Consider the following 17,336-nt stretch of genomic DNA (forward strand, 5'->3'; position numbering starts at 1 on the left):
CTTGTCTCATTCCTTCAGCTGCAGCTGCTGGCTCCTGTCCTTTCCTTTTCCTCTCCTCTTCCAAAGGGTGATTCTCACCGTTTCCTCTTTGTAGATTTTTTCCCCTTGATATGGTGTCTTCGTTCCAATGCTAAACTAACTTGTGAATGCCTCTTGGGGAGGAAATAGGTGATGTAAATGCTTCTTATTTATTTTGTTAAAGGTCTCCGGGGAACACAGTGTGTGGGGAGGGTTGTGTATATGCTGGAAACTGGAGGAGAAAGGAAGGAAGGGTTTTTTGCAGGAGAAAACCCAGCCAAAATCTTTCTTTCAGTTATGATTAATAGGCTTTTCTTTTGAGCTCTGAATGCTGTGTTTCTATTCAAATTAAGCGGTTTCCAGGGTGGTGGGGAGTTCCAGGAATAGATGTGGGGAGGGGATAAAAACACATTCCAGAAAGGCCGCTGGAAATGTGCGGTACTGAATTGCATGCTGTTTGTGAATCTCATCCCTGCCTTGTTTGCTGCTGTCACCTGGAACCTGCGGCGCCTGCTCGGGGGTGAGGATGCTGCTGCTCAGGGCAGCCGTGGCCGGGCAATGCAGAGGCCAGTGTCCCCCATGGCCGCGGTGCATCCCCGCTGGGCAGGGTCCTCCTGCACTGGAGGCACTGGGGTTCTTGGGCAGCGCTGCTTTGCGGGGTGCTCCGAGACCCGTGGCCAGACTTGGGTTTTTTCTTTCCTTTTTCCTTTTTTTTATCTTCCACTTTTTGTGATGTTGCACCTGCGGTGTGTGTTCTCCTGCTGGGAATGGACGTGCCCTTGGATTTCTGTATGAGAACTGGAAGCAGGGCAGAGGCTTCACCTCGTGTGGTTTAGCTCAGTTTTCCTCGCAGGGGCTGTTTTCCTTCCCGGGAGACATGAGAACTAGTTGTTGCTGTACCTATACCTGAGGAGGGTGTTACTTCTTGTCCTACAACCTTTGTGCTGATAGGACAGGTTGTGAGAGAGGATCGCACTGCGGGGTCCCTCATAAACCTTGGGACCAGAAGCGAAGCTGTGATATTCCTGCCGGCTGTGGGAGGCCTGTCTGCATTGCCCGTAGCATCCGTCTCCCTCCTGCCTTTTCCTTGAAACCCTGTGGCGAAGTGGGTTGGGGTTCCTGGGTTAGCTGACCTGCTGCAGTGGCAAGGAAGCTGCGTGTTCCCTGTTGGACCACCTGCCCTGGTAGCACGTTTCGAGGCGGGGGATGGCAGGCTGCTGCCTTCCTGCAAAGCGCGAGGTGTCGGGGATGCCTCCGTTGCGGGCTGCTGTGTGTCCGTGCCCTCATCCTTGATAACGAATCAGGCAGGCACGTTTGTCCTGGACCAGCCTTGTGGGCTGGAAAGGTCCCCGTCAGAGACACGCTGCCTCAGACTGCCTCTGTCATCAGGTGGCAAAGAAAGTAGTTAAATGATAAATCGGGGGGAAAAAAGGACTTAAAAGTGTATGCCGTGATTTAGGTGACAGCTTGCTCACTGCTGGGAGAGCTCATGCTTGATGGCCACTGCTCGTTGTTAGATCTTTGTATTTTCTTTGATTTAAAGCTTCATGCTAGTAATCTAATTAACATTGAATTGGGTTTCCAGTACAGTAGCTTGTTTGGTTCAATAAGAACACATTTATACTAAAGGTTAATGAAAAGAATTTTGCTTTCATCGAATTCATTAAAAGTGGTTCTACAATCAAGGCTTACTAATGGAAAAGAGATTAAATATTCATGTCTATAAATTTCTCATGTCATTTCTGATTTTACTTAATCTCTGCCTCCCTGGATTGGATTCCAAAAGTGTCTGAAAGCTCTAATGAAATACCAGTTTGGGTATTAATTGGAGATTTATCCTGTTTAAGTAAAAAGACTTCCACAGATGTATACTTAATGTGTCTTCAGGACAGGTTTCTATTACAGATGGAGAGAAATAGTGGTGAGGTCTTGTCCCTGAAAGCGGTATTAGGACCCCGTCTGAAGGACCAGTAGTATGTTCTTAAAGCACTTTTTAAGAAATACAAATAATGTTTTATCTTCTGTTCTGACAGCTTTATTTGTGCTGTCAAAGTAGCTTTGAATGAACCAAAAGTGCAGCAAAGTTTTTGTCAGAGTGGTACTAGCTGGACGTGAAGATAAAACCTGAACAATGGGCATCAAAGGTGCTTGAAGATTCAAAAGCTTTTTATAACATAATGTCCAGATGTATGGACTACAAATATACGCGAGTACTTTGAGTGAAAATGGGATTATAGTTTCTTTGATCTCTTACTCAGTAGCTCCTAAGTAAGTTCTGGGTGCCCTTTGAGCTGGGGCTTTGCCATTGCTTCATGTGTGAGCAAACATGTTTCTGCTTTTCTTGTGTTCTGTGTCGGTTCCTGGTATTCCCGTTCAGGGAGATGCGGGAGCTTTCTTTGGGAATGCTTTGCAGCTGCGTGCCGGTGTTGTTGCTGATGTGGAAATGGAAATACATGGTGACAAGAGATTTAAGTTACTTTGAAGGTGTTGTACATGCCTGTGAATGGTTTCCTTGGAAAGGAAAACACAAAGAAAAATGCTTTTCTAAACATGTTCAAAGTTACAAGTGTTTTGCCTCAATTGAAGAAGTGCAAATATATATCTCTATGTGTGTGTCTGTATGGTGTACCCGACAGGTGGGACAGTGCAGAGTGGTGGCCACATTAGGGGATGTGTGTGGAGAAAGAAGGTTTGGCTCCTGCCTGGATCTTTGCATTGTGTTTCATTGCACCTTGAGCTTTCAGTGCATTTTGGTCTCCCCTGGCACTGGGTGTTTATATCGGACTCATTGGCAAGAGCTGATGGGAAAGGAAGCAAGTTATTTGTGTGCTGTGGGAGCCGAGAGAGCAGCAGTGGAGGTCTTGAGAATGAGCATTTGATTATAAGTAATTAAGAATAAGTAATTGGCCAAGTCCCAGGGGAAAGCTTTGCCTTCATGGTAATTACCATCCCTGGTCTCCAGAACAGTTGAGGCCTTGCAAAAGTTGAGAAAGCCATCTCGCCCAAGGGATAGCGACTGGGTGGCAGTCACAAACCAGACTGCGGTGTTGGGAGTCTTCTGATGATAGCCAGTGTGACCGGAGCAGCCAGGGTGTGAGCGTGTAGCCCAGCACCCACCAACACAAGGTCACGGCCGGATTCCTGATTTGTGACTTGTACCAAGTCAGTAACTGGCGTCTCTTCTTCCCTTTGGCTTTGCAGGCATACTTCCGACAGGGTGTAGCCCTGCAGTATCTCGGACGTCATGCAGATGCACTGGCAGCGTTCGCGTCGGGACTGGCTCAGGATCCCAAGAGCCTTCAGCTTCTGGTTGGCATGGTCGAGGCCGCCATGAAATCTCCCATGCGAGGTAAGCACCAGGAGGTCCTCCTGAGGATGGTGACCTGCTGCTGAGATACTTAGGAGCAGTAGTTTCACTCCGTGGGTGACTCTGTCAGCATCCGATGGGGGGAGAAGCTGGAGGCCTTGAAGGGAAAGATTTCAGGATTTGGCTTCCGTGCTGAGTCAACAGGTGCTGAGAAAGGACCCCAAAGTTGGAGCACAAACAAAAAACTATTCTCCTGATTCAGTGGAACTGCAGGGTGGTGATACCCAGCTCGAGAGGTGCTGGAGATGAATCAGACTGGTGTTGTGCAGCAGTTCCAATGAAGACCTTGCTCGTTTGTCTCTTGTCAGTTATCAGTGCAGATAGAGAGGTGTGCGCTGCTGAGGCCCTGGCTTTATTATTACTTGGAACAACTTCCCACACTGCTCTGGTGCTGGACCATCAGGAACAGGGAGTCTTAAGTGCTCCAGGCCAGTGTTTGCCCAGAAGAGCACGTCAGCAGCTTTTGCCTGGTACTAACATCTCTCAAAACACCGTTCCAGAAAGCAGAAAAGGCTACTCTGCTCATTCACTTATATTCAGAAACAGTGTTGAAGTCACACAGACCTTGAAGCCATATTAGCTGTACAACATTTTGCCTCTTTCATAACGTCCCCATTTCCAGGATTTTCTGCTCTAGACGAAGGAGGTAGTCTCTGCTCTGTTTCTCTGTTGCTCTCCTTCTTTAGCAAGCTTTGTGTTGTGGTGTCCTAATGGCATTACCCGGGAGGGAACACAGCAGTTCTCATCCTCAGCAGATGCTGCTGGGGGCCCCAGGGCTTAGGGGCCAAGAAGCACTGAAATGAAAAAATGTCCCTGTAGGTCTCATTTTTTACACTGTTTTTCTTCATCCTTTAAAATGAATTCATCTGGAAGTTTCTGTCCTGTATAGCAGTTACCTTGTGAAGCTAATTTCATTTGATACCCAGAGGTGCTGTGGCTGCTGCTTAGAATGCAGGTGATGCAGTATTTCTGTGTAAGCATCCCCGAGTCTGGCTGGCTGATCTGGCTGGCCTGTTGCACTGCGGCTGTGTACTTGTGCTGCTGCTCCCTGCTGTGCTTCTCAGTGTTGCTGCCTTCCAGTTGTTACCCTCCCACTGACCGCTTTGGCAGAGTTTAGATCAGCCTTGCTTATAAAGTACTAGTTTTAGTTTGAGAGTGTGTGTATGCTGTACCACTGTAATGACTATTCAGAGTCTGATGTTCTGGCCCCCTCCCCGGGTACTCTCTGTGGTGTAAAGCCAGTCCTTTGTGGCTTGATTCCACCAGGATAACAGATTGCTTGAAGCCGTGATAGGCTGACGTGAGTGGTAGCTTCCAGGATACTTGCATTCAGAGAAAGAAGAGGAGCAACTGTGCAGGGAAGAAGGCTGTAAGTGTCATTGGCGCGCTACAGATCACTAAGCGCAGTCGGTGAGGGATTTGGGGAGCACGGGTCCGCAGTAAGTAGAGGTGAAGATGAAACTCCCTTCTCCAATAACTGAACCACTGTTGCTGCATCTTTCACCCGGCTGTGGCTGTGTTTCTTGCCTTACCATTTGCAATTACACAAGAGCAGTAGTGAGCTCCATGTCTGCCCTTCTGTTACCATGCTGGTTCTCCCTTTCATACTGGACTTCAGGGTTGCCAGGAGTACTTCCCTTGTGTTTTCCTTTTATGTCCTTTCTCGTTGTCTGTACCCCTCTCTCCCTATGTTTGCCTGGATTGCCTGGCTGGGGTTGTAAGCCCCTTAAGACAAGAACTGAGTTCATACCTGCTCTTGCAGTGATAAACATAACTGGTGGCACGTTACAGCAACTATTTCTGTCCTCTTAGGTCTGCCTTTAATCCCAGGATCTACTCGGATGTCAGTAACAGGCATCATGTTCACACTGGTTGCATCTTCAAAGAAGCGTTGAAATCCTCTTTTGTTGTTCATATACTTGCTGATCGTAGAGAGGCAGAAGTGATGAAAACGGGGAACAAGTGGCTTTCTGAGGTTGCTGTGGTAGTGTTGATTTGGATGAGAACATCTAATCAAGAAATGACACTTGGTCAGGAGATTCTGGAGTCCTGTTATATTGATGTCATTACTGAAACACGTGGCCAAGATGTTTTATCATCTGAATGATGGAGGCAGTTAGACCAGTTATAAGTAGTCTGGAGGTCCAGTGCTGTCATTCTGCAGGAGTACCTTCTCCTGCAGAATAAGGGGGAGGTTCTTGCTGCAGTTTCCGTCACCTCTCTTGGAGTACATTGTGTGCTGTGGCGTCTGGACAGGCACAGATTCTGCAGTTTGTGCTGAAGAAGCAGAAACTGCAGTGCTTTTACACACTGCTGGCGGACCATTTCCCGTTCCCTACAAAACCCTACACGTGTTTTCTCTATTCCTTCTGCCATTAGGCCAGTTTTCAGAGCTCACTATGAGACTACTCAGCATGCTTGTGCTGTCTTCCTGAAGTGCTTTCTGCAAGGAAAACAGAAGCTTCCTAGTTGATCTGTCTTGATGTAGTAGGTATTAGATGGTGCATTTGAGCTCTGTAATAAATCTTGGTTTGATTTGGACACTCTGGTCCTTAACTCGCCTGTCATTTGGTTACCAGAGAAGGAAGATGAGTTGTGAAGGTGATGTCTAGATGTAAATAACTTCTGCTTTTGCCTTTGTGTCTCAGAGTCCCTGGAGCCCACCTATCAACAACTGCAGAAGATGAAGCTGGACAAGAGCCCCTTTGTTGTGGTGTCGGTGATTGGCCAGGAACTCCTGACTGCGGGCCACCATGGAGCCTCGGTGGTGGTGCTAGAGGCTGCCCTGAAGATCGGCACTTGCAGCCTAAAGCTGCGGGGATCAGTGTTCTCGGCACTGAGCAGTGCGTACTGGTCCCTCGGGAATACGGAGAAAAGCACTGGATACATGCAGCAGGACTTGGATGTAGCCAAGACTTTAGGTAAGGGTCCTCATTTCACTTGCTTGAGTGCTGGATTGGTTCAGATGGAACCAATTAATAGCTGTGTTAATGGTCAACATCCCTCCAGAACGCTCAGGTTTCTGTGGGATTTCATAAGCTGCTAACCCAAATCTGAAATTTCTGAAATGTGCAAACTGACAGGCTTGTGCAGCCCTGTTTACCTGTGTGTGTGCAGGGGCAGATGATCAGTGAACGTGCCAAGGTTTTACAGGGTTCTGTAATTTTATGGTGTCGTGTGCGGGAACTGGTCTTATCCTCTGTGTAGACTTGGGCTCCAAACCTTAAACAAGTCTCAAATGAAGCAATCCGTTTTTTTCAAGAATTTGATGGAAAAAGGTTCTCAGTCTGAGTTTCTGAGGCAGTGGGCCAGGGAAGGAACAAATCGGGAGTGAGACAATGGATGAACAAGAGGGTCTAAAAATAAGCAGATTGGAAAATCCCTCTCGTGTTTCGTATACCTTGCACAACACTGAGATTTTCAGGGTTTTGGGGTGCGCTGGGAGAGGAGACAGAGTGTGAGGCAGAAAGGCGTGACCTTGCAGAAGTGGAGAAGATAGTGACTGAGGGCTCTAGCTAGGAGAGTTTTCTGAAAGTATAGGGACTACGGTCTTGAAGACAGGAGTGGATGTGCTTTGTGTCTGAGCTGAGCTGTGCTGTGGAATTGCTTCCTGGAGAAAGCTCGCATGCTCTTTGCTTGTTTTAATCCTGGCCCATTGACTTTCACAAACAAATTGCTGATGTCAGCCAAGGAATAAACATGGGAGAATGGGAAATTGCCAAGTGTTAGGCCAAAGAAGTTAAAACAATTCTAAAAATAAGGTTGATGGCTATTGTAGAGGTTTCTGAAGTCCAGCAAAGAGGAGTTTTGGCTGTGTATTAAACATAAGGATGGGTTTGTGCTGATGCTCGTTCTCATACTGGAGCATTGCTTGTATAGTGTGTCCCAGTGCTTCTGCTGGATGCTTCCAGCAATGCCTTTGTTTGCTAACCTTTGTTTTGTTTGCATGTGACTCAGGTGACCAGACGGGAGAATGCCGAGCTCATGGAAATCTGGGCTCCGCATTCTTCTCCAAAGGAAATTACCGGGAGGCCCTTACTAACCACAGACATCAGCTGGTGCTCGCCATGAAACTCAAGGACAGAGAGGTAGGAAGCTTATTCAATGGACCAAATTGGGAGTCAGCACTGCATGGTTTTCTGGAGAGATGTGAACATGTCAAGAAGCCTTGTCTGTCTGCCCCATGTTATCCTGAGAGTTTGGAAGTGATGCGATTTCTTTTCCCAGCCGTTCACTTACTGTGTTAAGGAAATTGTTGGTACAGTAGATACAGTCTGTGAGTGCAAGTGGCAGGGTGCTTGGTTTGTCCTTTGGCCTCCCCCTGTCTCTAGTCCGTGTGGCTTTGGGCAAGTCATTCCGCCTCCCTTACCCTTTCCGTCTGTTCTGCCCGCAGCGCACAGGCTCTGGGGTCCGAGGGTGGGAGCTGCTGCTGAGCAGGTGTCGGTACAACACCTCTGCAGCTCAGCCCTGGCTGTCACCCGCTCTGCTGTACCCTGTGATGCAGGTGCTACCAACTGGAGCTCTGTTAGGGTGCATCCTCTGTTGTGCCTTTTCTGGACAAGTAATGAGCTAGCTCCCTGTCCCCAGCGTTCACGTAAAATAAAGTAGGGAAAAGAAAAAGAATCCGTGCAAACCTGAAAATACAACATTGTGTAAAGTGTAGGGGTTGCTTGGACTAGATCTGATTTGGCTTGACCATTCAGCTTTTGAGGAGTTATGCTGGGCTCCCCGCCAGTCCAGGGAAGCGTGCTGCATGGAACGAAGAGTCTGTCCCAAGAGGTTTCTACTGAAAGTTCACTGTAAGGACAGGATCATAATTTTAGTGCAAGTTACAGATGCAAAAGCTCTTCCTCCTGCCCCGCAGTGGATTCCCCTGTGCTGCTCATGGGAAGGCGGAGGGGTGGGTTGCACAGCAGGTGGAGTGGCTGGAGGCAGCAGGGCAGGTGTGACCTCATGTAAATACCAGTCTGGGGAGATCTGATGACTGGGGGAGATCAATTTCCCACTGATAAGTCATTGAAAAATCCATTTGAAGTAGCCAAGTGCTTTACTGAAGCGTTAATTTTATGAGTTAAATCCAAGCGAGCCTTGCAGAGGTGAATCTTTCCGTAGGTTGTGGAAGGACTGTGACGGGGCGAGGACCTGCTAGGCATCCTCACAGTGATTTTACCAGCTGGAAAACCTCCTGAATCACTCCTGATTTCCTTGTTTCTGTTCACGCAGAGCAGAAAAGCTGTTACTCATCGTTTTTATAGTTTTCTTGATTAAGGGTCTCTGTTCCTGCTAGGAGTCTAACCTCCCTAGCTGCTTCTGCTGTGTGGTGTTTGAGCAGCGGAGCCCCTTTGCGGGAAGGGGGCTGAAGGAGCCGGCAGGTCACCATCACCGTGCTGGTGCGTGGTGCGAGCACAGCAGCCCCCGTGCCCCAGAGCCCCGGGCTGGCCCCGGGACGCGGGTGCTGGTGCATGTCACAGGCTGCAGGCTGCTGATCTAAACAGATCCCAACCATCGATCTGGGAGGAGTCCAGGGAATGAAGGCTAATCGTGATTGTTCTTAGTTTGACACATCTGGGCACATAATTAACAGTTATTGACAACGAATGACTACTTGGTTTAGCAAGAAAGCTGAGCTGCCTGGATTTCCTGTAGGATGTAACCACAGGAAATTAATTTGGCGCTTTCTGATGACATCATCTTGACCACAGAGCTTCCTCTGAACAAAAAGCTGTTTTTCTTGGCCTCCTTTGCAGACATTTTTATAATGCAAATGTTATAAAGTTGCAGTAATGCTGATGTGAATTCCACCAGAAGGGAATTCGGTGTGCGGCTGTAATGAGGTAATTGTTTTACCTCCGACCATACGGAAAGCTGGCAGGGAAGGTGAAAAGCACTGCTTTGTACGGGACACTGCTGCCCTCAGAGGCTGCGCTGGGGTCGGAGGCTGTGGGAGTGAAAACATTTGTACCGGCAGCTTCTGCTGGGCTGTGTCACCTGTGAAGCCAGGAGGAAGCTGCGGAGGGTCTGGCTGGAGCGCTCGGGTCTGTCCTCCCCCCCTGAGCCTGGAGAAGGGAAATTTTGTCGGCTGAGCAGGGAGTCATGTCAGATGCTCGGGTGGACCATATACTTTCAATGTTTTTCTCTCCCTCAGAGGGAGTCTGCGCAGCTTCTGCTACAGGCACCGTATCGTACCGAGCACGGTCTGTATGGCTGGACAGGTCATCTGCTCTTTGCAGTCACAACGTGGGGAAAGGTTCAGGCTGTTTGTGATACTTGTGCCCAGAGAAAGAGCGGAGCAGAAGTAGCTGGCATTTGGCAGCTTGGAGAGCTTGCGTCTTGGAGAGATGCCTTGGGGTATCGTTGAACGTATGTGTGGTTCTGGTCTAAGCAGACGGGCAAGAAGACTGGTGCATAGCAAGACACTGCGATGGGCACCGTGAAATAGCCGCCTCTAGTGCCATGTCAATGCTTCCCATCACAGTTAAGTGATGGTTTGGATTTTTTGACCAGCTGCAGTGGCTGGTCAAGAAATTCAGATGAGCTAATTCTGTGAGATTGTTTCTGAAAGAATTAGCAGACTTAAAAGTACAGTTGATTCAGGAAACTAGAAATCATGAGGGACTCGGTCTTTCTTTCCGTGCATTCTTTGGTTCCTGTGGCGCTTTGCAGATGGTCACTGTGGTCAGTAGGATGCCATCTGGAAAAGGGTGACAACCAAAGGGACATGCAGGGGTGGAAGGTAGGCAGGACCGTCTAGAGGGGCAGTTGCCTCTCTTCTGATGGAGGCGAGCGCAGGAGTTCAGCTCTGAGCCTGTTTGGATGTAGTTAAAGAGGAAATAGCAGCACAGCTTGGTAGTCTGTCATTTCTCTGCGAAGATGAAGCAGAGCAGATTTCAGCGTGGGCTGTCTTGGCCTGCTGCAGGCCCTGGCAATGTGCTCAAGCTGAGAATCCCGATGAAGCCTGTGCTGCCGCTCTGCTTGCAACGGTGTGTTAAAGGAAAAATTCACACAGACGTGGGTACCACTAGGTTTGTTTTAATCGCAGCTTAGAGCTGGGCCACCACCTCAGTGGGTGGCTGAGAACAAAGGGATACAGCACAGCTTATATACACTTACCAAATCGTTGGTCAATGTCCAAAGTTTTTAGAAGTTCCCTTTGGTCCTGTCAGTTCTGTGAATCCATCACCTGACTGTCCCAGCTGATTCACCGATTCAGTTCCAGTCTTTGCCTTGGTTCCATGCTCCTCCTTGGATCTTGATCTTCTTTCTGCCTGCTTTAACTCACACAATCCTTCAAGCACACTTTGAACAAGCAATTCCTATTCACATATACTAATTTTTTCTAGAAACACCTGTGTTTCTGAGAGCACCTGTGTATACAATTGACCATCTATTGTTTCTCTGTTCTCCCACTGATTAACTTGACTGGGTTTTAAACCAGCCTTGGATTAAGGCTGTTCAAGTGCTGAGGCCTGGTTCTGCCAGTTAGCAGCTTCAGCATTTTCAATTTCTTAATTCAAAATAGATTTTCTTTAACAATTGTCTCCTGTGCCGGAGCGAAGCTGATGTGGATATACCTACCCGTGCTTCAGCCGTGCCACTGGTGGCTGGGTGGACGCCACTGAACGGTGCCTTTACAGTCCCGAGGTCACAGCACAGTGTCACCATGCCTCCCGAGGTGGCGGGGGATGCTGCGCAGCTCGGTTGAACACGGGGTGACTGCAGGGACTGGTGGCTAGTGGGACCATAGCTCCGTGCGTGCCCTGGGGAGCCCACCTTTGGGCAGCTCCATTAGCACTAGCACCAACCAAGACCCCCTTAATTCACTCACAGAGGTGGAAATAAAACACTCTTAGGATGGTGGGGCCACAGGCTTATCTCTTCCTTGCTTGCTCTCAGAGCCAGCTGCGGGCTGTTGGAATTCAACCACTCCTGTCTGGAAACGAAGGCGTGCTGTCCTGCTTGGGGGTCACTGTTTCTGAACAGGGGTGAGAGGAATTCACACTCTAAGCCCACCGGGCTACGGTGGAGCAGAATGTTGACTTTCTTTCCTTGCTGCTTGATGAGGTGTGGTTGAGGGGTTAGAGCCCTGTACTACACCGGCAGTCGCCTCACCTTCTTGTGACTTATTCTGTACTTTCTGTTACTAAAATGTGAGTGCACATTGTTGTTAACTTGCAGAGGAAGATCTGGTATCTTGGGCTGCTGCTCTTGGTTCCAGTCTTTGCACAGTGCCCATGAAAGGTCTGGGAGTTCTACAAAGAGAAGTTCCCTAAGCCAGCAGCCAAGGAACTCGTGATGTGCAGGAGGAAGAGTGACAGACCGTGTTAAGAGGGAAGGCTGGGGTTACATTATCTTGCTCATTGTCCTTTGCCCATCACAGAAGCTGGCTCTGAGCATCAGAAGCCTGCAGCCTCTGAGTTTTTCTTCAGAGAGGACTAAGGCCTGCGGTTATGCTAGTACAGGATTTCTGATAGAAGAGTTATTTTTCTGCCAGCTAACAGAGTTCTCAAAACAGGGTAACTCAAACTGATGCTTTGAGGGAGGGATGGTGGGGGGCAGAAGATCAGATTCAGTAATTACTTAAAGTCCAGATAGAAAATAAACTCTAATGAATTGCTGTGTCTTCATGTATAAATACTTTGTATGTGTGAGTTAGAGTGGAGCAGGGTTGCAAGGCAAGGTTTCACTTGGAGGGTCAAGTTAACCTTTAGTATAATTTGCTGAGTTGAACTTGATGCTGAACGTAAAATGTGTGTCCTGTGATCACCTCCCAGGAAAAATAGGTGGTGAATTCAATCTCTTAGACTGCCTGTTACAAGATCAATGCAAGACATTATTACATCTTGGGAGTAGTACTTCAAGGTAATTTGTCTTTCAAGAACCTAGGGATGCCAGAGAAGCCATGGCCTTCAAATCATAAATTGCAGAAGTCACGAATTCCTTTGCCAAATTCATTGGCCTGGTTCCTTGATGGTAGGCTTCAAGGCATGGTGGCTAAATACTTGGTCTGACCCTGTCTTTGCTGCAAGAAACTGGCCAGGTGACACTGAGGGTAGAGTCAGATGTTGGCTCCCATGCAGAGTTTTGGCTCGTATGGGTATGTCCGTGCCGCTGTAAGGCAGATGGAAGACCAAGAGTTCACTTCACTGCCTCAGGGCAAAAGCAGTTTGTGTCTGGCCTCTGTTGGGGTTTGTAGGATAGCTAGTGCATGTCAGTTGTCTTGCACTGCAAATCTATCTATTTTTAATAACGGAGATGCAGAATGTTATGTCTGTACTATATTTTTGAAGTTACTAATTTGTTTTTAACACTAGGTAACCTGACTTTCTGAAAGCCATCCAATAACCCACGTAACGTGTGTTGATGCCTCATCATGAGCTGTGATTTAGACAAGGGAAATGCAACCGATGAGCTCTGGCAGGGTCAGAGGGAAGACTGGAGTCTAAAAGTAAAAGCGAAAGCTTTCGATGCCTGTGGCTCTAGTCTCCCGTGTCCCTATTCCTCTTAATCTCCTCTTAATTGCTAGCTGCTCCCCAGGTGTGCAGAGCTGTTGTGTTACACCTTCTGTAAGGCGGAGTGCCGAGGTAGAGCTCACCGTGGGTGATGTCTCAGGACAGGTTGGAGTGGCCCTTTTTGATGACTGTTTGAAAGGACCTGTTTTCCTTCCAAAGCATTTCATCTGGAAAAGTACTACTTGAGGGAGTTTTTTGAAGCTGTGAGGGCTGACGAGCAGAAATGGAAAGGGAAAGGAAAGCTGTGGACCCCTCGGGTTTAGTGTCCAAGCCCTCATGTCGGCTGTGCTTGCATCATGACTTGCAGAGACCACTGATACCGCAGGGACGCAGCAGTGTAATAGCTCCCCTCTCTCCTGGGCCGTCAGACGCCTTCTATTACAGCCCCACATTCAAAAATAGCAGGGCAGTAAGGCAAAATCATAAACTAACCATAATAAAATTAATGCTTGTGTGAAAGTGCATTGCTAGCACTGAGCTTTTGGGAAGGATGAAGTTGCCAGAAAGCCACTGGCTGCTGGCAGCTCCTGCGTGCTGGCTGCCCGGCATGCTCGGGGCTGCACTGCGCCTGTTGTTAGAGATGCAGCACCCTCTTCACTAGGCAGGAATGGGCAGAAGGCGCTGGGTGAGGAGGATTGTGTGCACCCCTGAGCTCTTCCCAGGGCTGGCATGAGGGTGCAGCTGAACGACTCGTGTCTGTTTCCTGCTGCCCCTTTTCTCGGGGCACGTGACCACAGGGAGGGCGGTGGGGCACGGGGGAAAGCTGAGGACAGATTGACAGACCTCGTGTTGACTCAGGATGCCCAACAGCTTGCAGCAATCATTCTTGGCTTGGCTTTGAAGGGGTTTCCCCCCACCTCCCCTCCAGAAGCAGCTATTTCTGGAAGGAATAGATGCAGAACTGGGTAGGGCTCAATGCCCTCTTGCTACCGACTTCGTTTCTATGGCCACTGCCCGCTGCACTTGGATGTGGCTTGAGTTCCTGTGTGCTGGGGGGAAACATTAGAATGCAGAAATTCCCATTATAAGGAGAAACTGCGGGCTCGAAGCCCAGGAGACTCAAGAAGCCGGTTAGGTGCTGCTCTTTGTACTGCAGCGGCAGCATTGCCGCGGGGCTGGCTGGGTGAGGGGCCGTTGCTGGCAGCAGAGGACTGCCTCGATGGACGGCTGGCGGGTAACCGGCTGCTGTGCATCTCCGGAGGAGGAGCGTTAGTGAAATATGATTGCTGTGACAGACATAATCAGTGTCTGGATTCACTTGGGAATTTGCAGATTCTGCAACTGTCTGAACGTACTTGGTGTGCAGCTCAGCTGCTGGTGGTTACTGAGATTTGCATTTCTAGGAGTTTTTTCCCAGTCCTCTTTAAAGCATGCCTGAGCCAGCAATCAAACACAGCATAAAGCTCCTACATTTTGTAAACTACAGCTACTTACTGTCAGGCTGTGCAAGTCAAATATCAAATTTCACTTTCTTATTTCCAGAAGGAGATGCAGAAGGAAAGATAGATCATTCCTTTCTACTGAAATCTGTAAATTCTGTAAAGCCAAGGTTTTCTGCCCCTTCCTGAAGGGAAGGGGAAATGCTTTCCAGGTGTCCTTCCTGCCGTGCTTTGTCTATACAAGCCACATCTTCAGCAAATAACAAAGCTGTAAGTATTTAGCCTTTTGCCTGAACTTCTTGCGTGCATTATGGTGCAGGGTAAAAGAAAAGAGATTTTCTCCCTGTTCTTTGCCAATCATTTTAGAAATATCTATTCTGCTAAGTTGGATAAGGAAAAAGACTGGAACACAGTCTGAGTTAGTGTCACAGCTGTCCTTCAGGAACAATTCTGGCTTTGTTCTTCCTGAAATACAAGCTGGGGGGCTTTCCAGTGCGATCTGAACCTTGCCTGCCTTGCTCTGAGCTGCCCTGCTCCAGGGTGGTTGTGCTGAGCCCGGGGTGCTGCCAGTGCCCTAAACTGGTCACCCTCAGCACTGCAAGCTGCCCGGTTCCAAGCAGATGTGTTGGGGTGGTATCAGCTCTGGGTCACTCTTGAGCAAGGTGCGTGCCCCTGGCTGAACTTCCTTCTGAATGAATGGCACAGGAGCTCTTCCCACACGTGGGGTGCCTCCCTGGCTGCTGCCCGCATCCCTGCCTGGCCCAGAATGATTTCTGTGTTCGGACTGTGCTGGCAGCCACAGGCCTGCCAGAAGTGAAGTTACAACTGTTTGTGCTTCAGTTGTGCTGCGGATTTGGCTGGAAGGGTTGAATCTGTGCAACCCTTCCTCTCTGGAGAAGCCATCATGGGGCATGTCAGTGTGGAGTGAGCTCACCAGAACATGTGCAGCTGATTAGTTGTGGGCCAGTTTCCCCTCCTGCTTACCTTGTCAAGCATCCACAGTCCCTCCACAGCTGCGTAGGCTTCCCCCGGGGTCATACTGTTGCAGCCTGTCACCGAGATGAGGCTGGAGTAGAGCTCACGCTCAATAGCCAGCACAGCTTTTCCTCCCCACGGTGCTGGTGCTGACCTGGCAGCCAGGATGCAAGCAGCTGGCACGTTCCGTGTGCTGTGCCACGTCTTCACAGTCAGTGGTGCTGCTCTCCTCTCGCCCAGCTCTGCCATTGCTGTTCTCCCTGGAGCAAGCCAAGTCGCTTCACAGAGCTTTGCTCTTCCAGCTGTGAACAGCTTCTTCAGCCTCGCTGCAGCTGCTTGGCCCCGAGAGCGAGGAACCTGTGCATCGCCTTCTCGGAGCACGCAGGGGTCAGTCGGTTCCTTCAGGGCAGGCACCGCTGGCATCCTGGTGCGAGCCAGGCCCCAGGAGGCATATGGCTGCTAAGGGCACATGTGTTGAGCAGGAACTGTTCCAACTGTGAGATGAGGTTTGGAAAAAGGACTTTTCTGACATGGTACTGGTAAAGGTTTCCATGCCTGTACCAAAAACCTGGGCTGGCAGTCATATAGCAAACAGAGGTGCACTCAGCTCTGTACTGCCATGTATGTTCAGGAAGCAAAGAATGATATTTCTGTGGTACGGAATGTCTTCTCAGTTTCTTGGTCTTCATTCTCCATACTGCTTGTAATCAGTCCAGCGCATTTGTAACATAAATGTTCAGTTATGTGATGAACATGTATTAAGTGGTGGTTGGGGCTGATTTAAACTCTGCTAATGGGTTATGTGGCACTTCTGTCCCTAGCTACGTGGGGCAGTGATCTGTTGAGAAAAATGTCTTGTTGCATGTGCTACATCCTATATTTTGTGGAGAAGGCCAGGAGAACAACTAGTAAGAGCATAATCTTGCTAAAAAGGGGCTGTGGGGACAATAGAGCAGCCAGGAACAATGGCCCCTTGCTTCCAGAGAGGGTGCTGAACCTCCATGTCTCTTACCTGTACAGGCTGGAGAGGTGATGTGGAGAAGGAGGTAGAAGGCTGTTCGTTGTTACTGATTTAGCCCCTGCAGTCATATCTGAGCTGTCTGGCTTCTGTGGCGTGGCAGTGCACTGTGCTGTCCCTTCTCTTGGCTGGGTTCATGCCATCCTGGAAGGCTTCATGAGATACCAGCTTGTTGCAGACCGGCTGAGTCCTGTAGCCCGTCTTGTGCGATGGGCTGGTCTGTCACTACCCCATCGCGCTTCCCAGCCACAGCCTGAGCTCAGCGTGCATGAGACGTGGTGTGCGTGTGTGGGTTTTCTTACCGTTGTTGATAAAGAGAGTTTGAGAAATGTATGCAGTGAGGTAAAGGCTCTTCTGGTTAGCTAACGTGTTTGGAAAATCTCATTGATGTTAGGTTCCGGTTTCTGTAGCCCAGCTTTGGGAAAATAGAAGGCACGCCAAGACCTTCCATACTGCGTAGTGACACAGGCTCACTCTGTGCCTGCGTGTTCTTCTGAGCAGGATCTTAACTGCTGCCAAGAAACCTCTTCTGGTTACCTTTCTGCTCCTGTATTGTTAGTTACTGGGGTGCACGGCAGCAGGCTGGGTGCTGCTCCTGTTCTGTGCAGAATTTAGCTTTGCATGGCTGGTTGTTCATAGCAGTGATCCTTCTCCATTGCATTCGAGTGGCTTTCAGGTGTTTTAAAATACAATTTCTTAGAGGGCCAGCTTTGTCTCTTTCTCACTGAGAATCCTGAAGTGATCATCACCCGGTCACTTGCTTCCTTGTTTGTGCTTAATTATCGTCAGTCTCAGATGGCATGCTAGGAATTAAATTCATTCATTAACTGCAGCTTGAGGAAGCCCGCAGCAGTTCCTCTGCCCCTGGCGTTTGTGCGGGGCTCAGCCATACGAAGAGGTGGTCTGTCCCTGGGCCCGCAGGTTTTTCAGAAAGGAAAAATCTGAAAATCTTATGACCACAGTTATTTTGTTATGTTTGCAAACAGTCTGGAAAATGAGGACAGGATATAAATACCTCACAAATGAGAACTGGAAAGAGTCTTCAGGCTAAAGCAATTTGTCATGCATGA

General features: G+C 48.9%; 1 protein-coding gene across 6 annotated transcripts in view; it reads left to right on the forward strand.

Moving 5' to 3' along the window:
- The window catches only part of TTC28 (tetratricopeptide repeat domain 28), a 191,592-nt gene that overhangs the window by 108,995 nt on the left and 65,261 nt on the right, over positions 1 to 17,336 (forward strand). For all 6 annotated transcript variants that reach the window (XM_080405593.1, XM_080405594.1, XM_080405595.1 and 3 more), the window contains 3 exons: positions 3,220 to 3,367; positions 6,034 to 6,306; positions 7,343 to 7,473. In XM_080405593.1, the coding sequence (XP_080261719.1) occupies positions 3,220 to 3,367; positions 6,034 to 6,306; positions 7,343 to 7,473 (552 nt within the window). The remainder of the gene's footprint in view (positions 1 to 3,219; positions 3,368 to 6,033; positions 6,307 to 7,342; positions 7,474 to 17,336) is intronic.

This window comes from Falco punctatus (assembly GCF_963210335.1).
Source record: "Falco punctatus genome assembly, chromosome: 1".
NCBI classification, from domain to species: Eukaryota; Metazoa; Chordata; class Aves; order Falconiformes; family Falconidae; genus Falco; species Falco punctatus.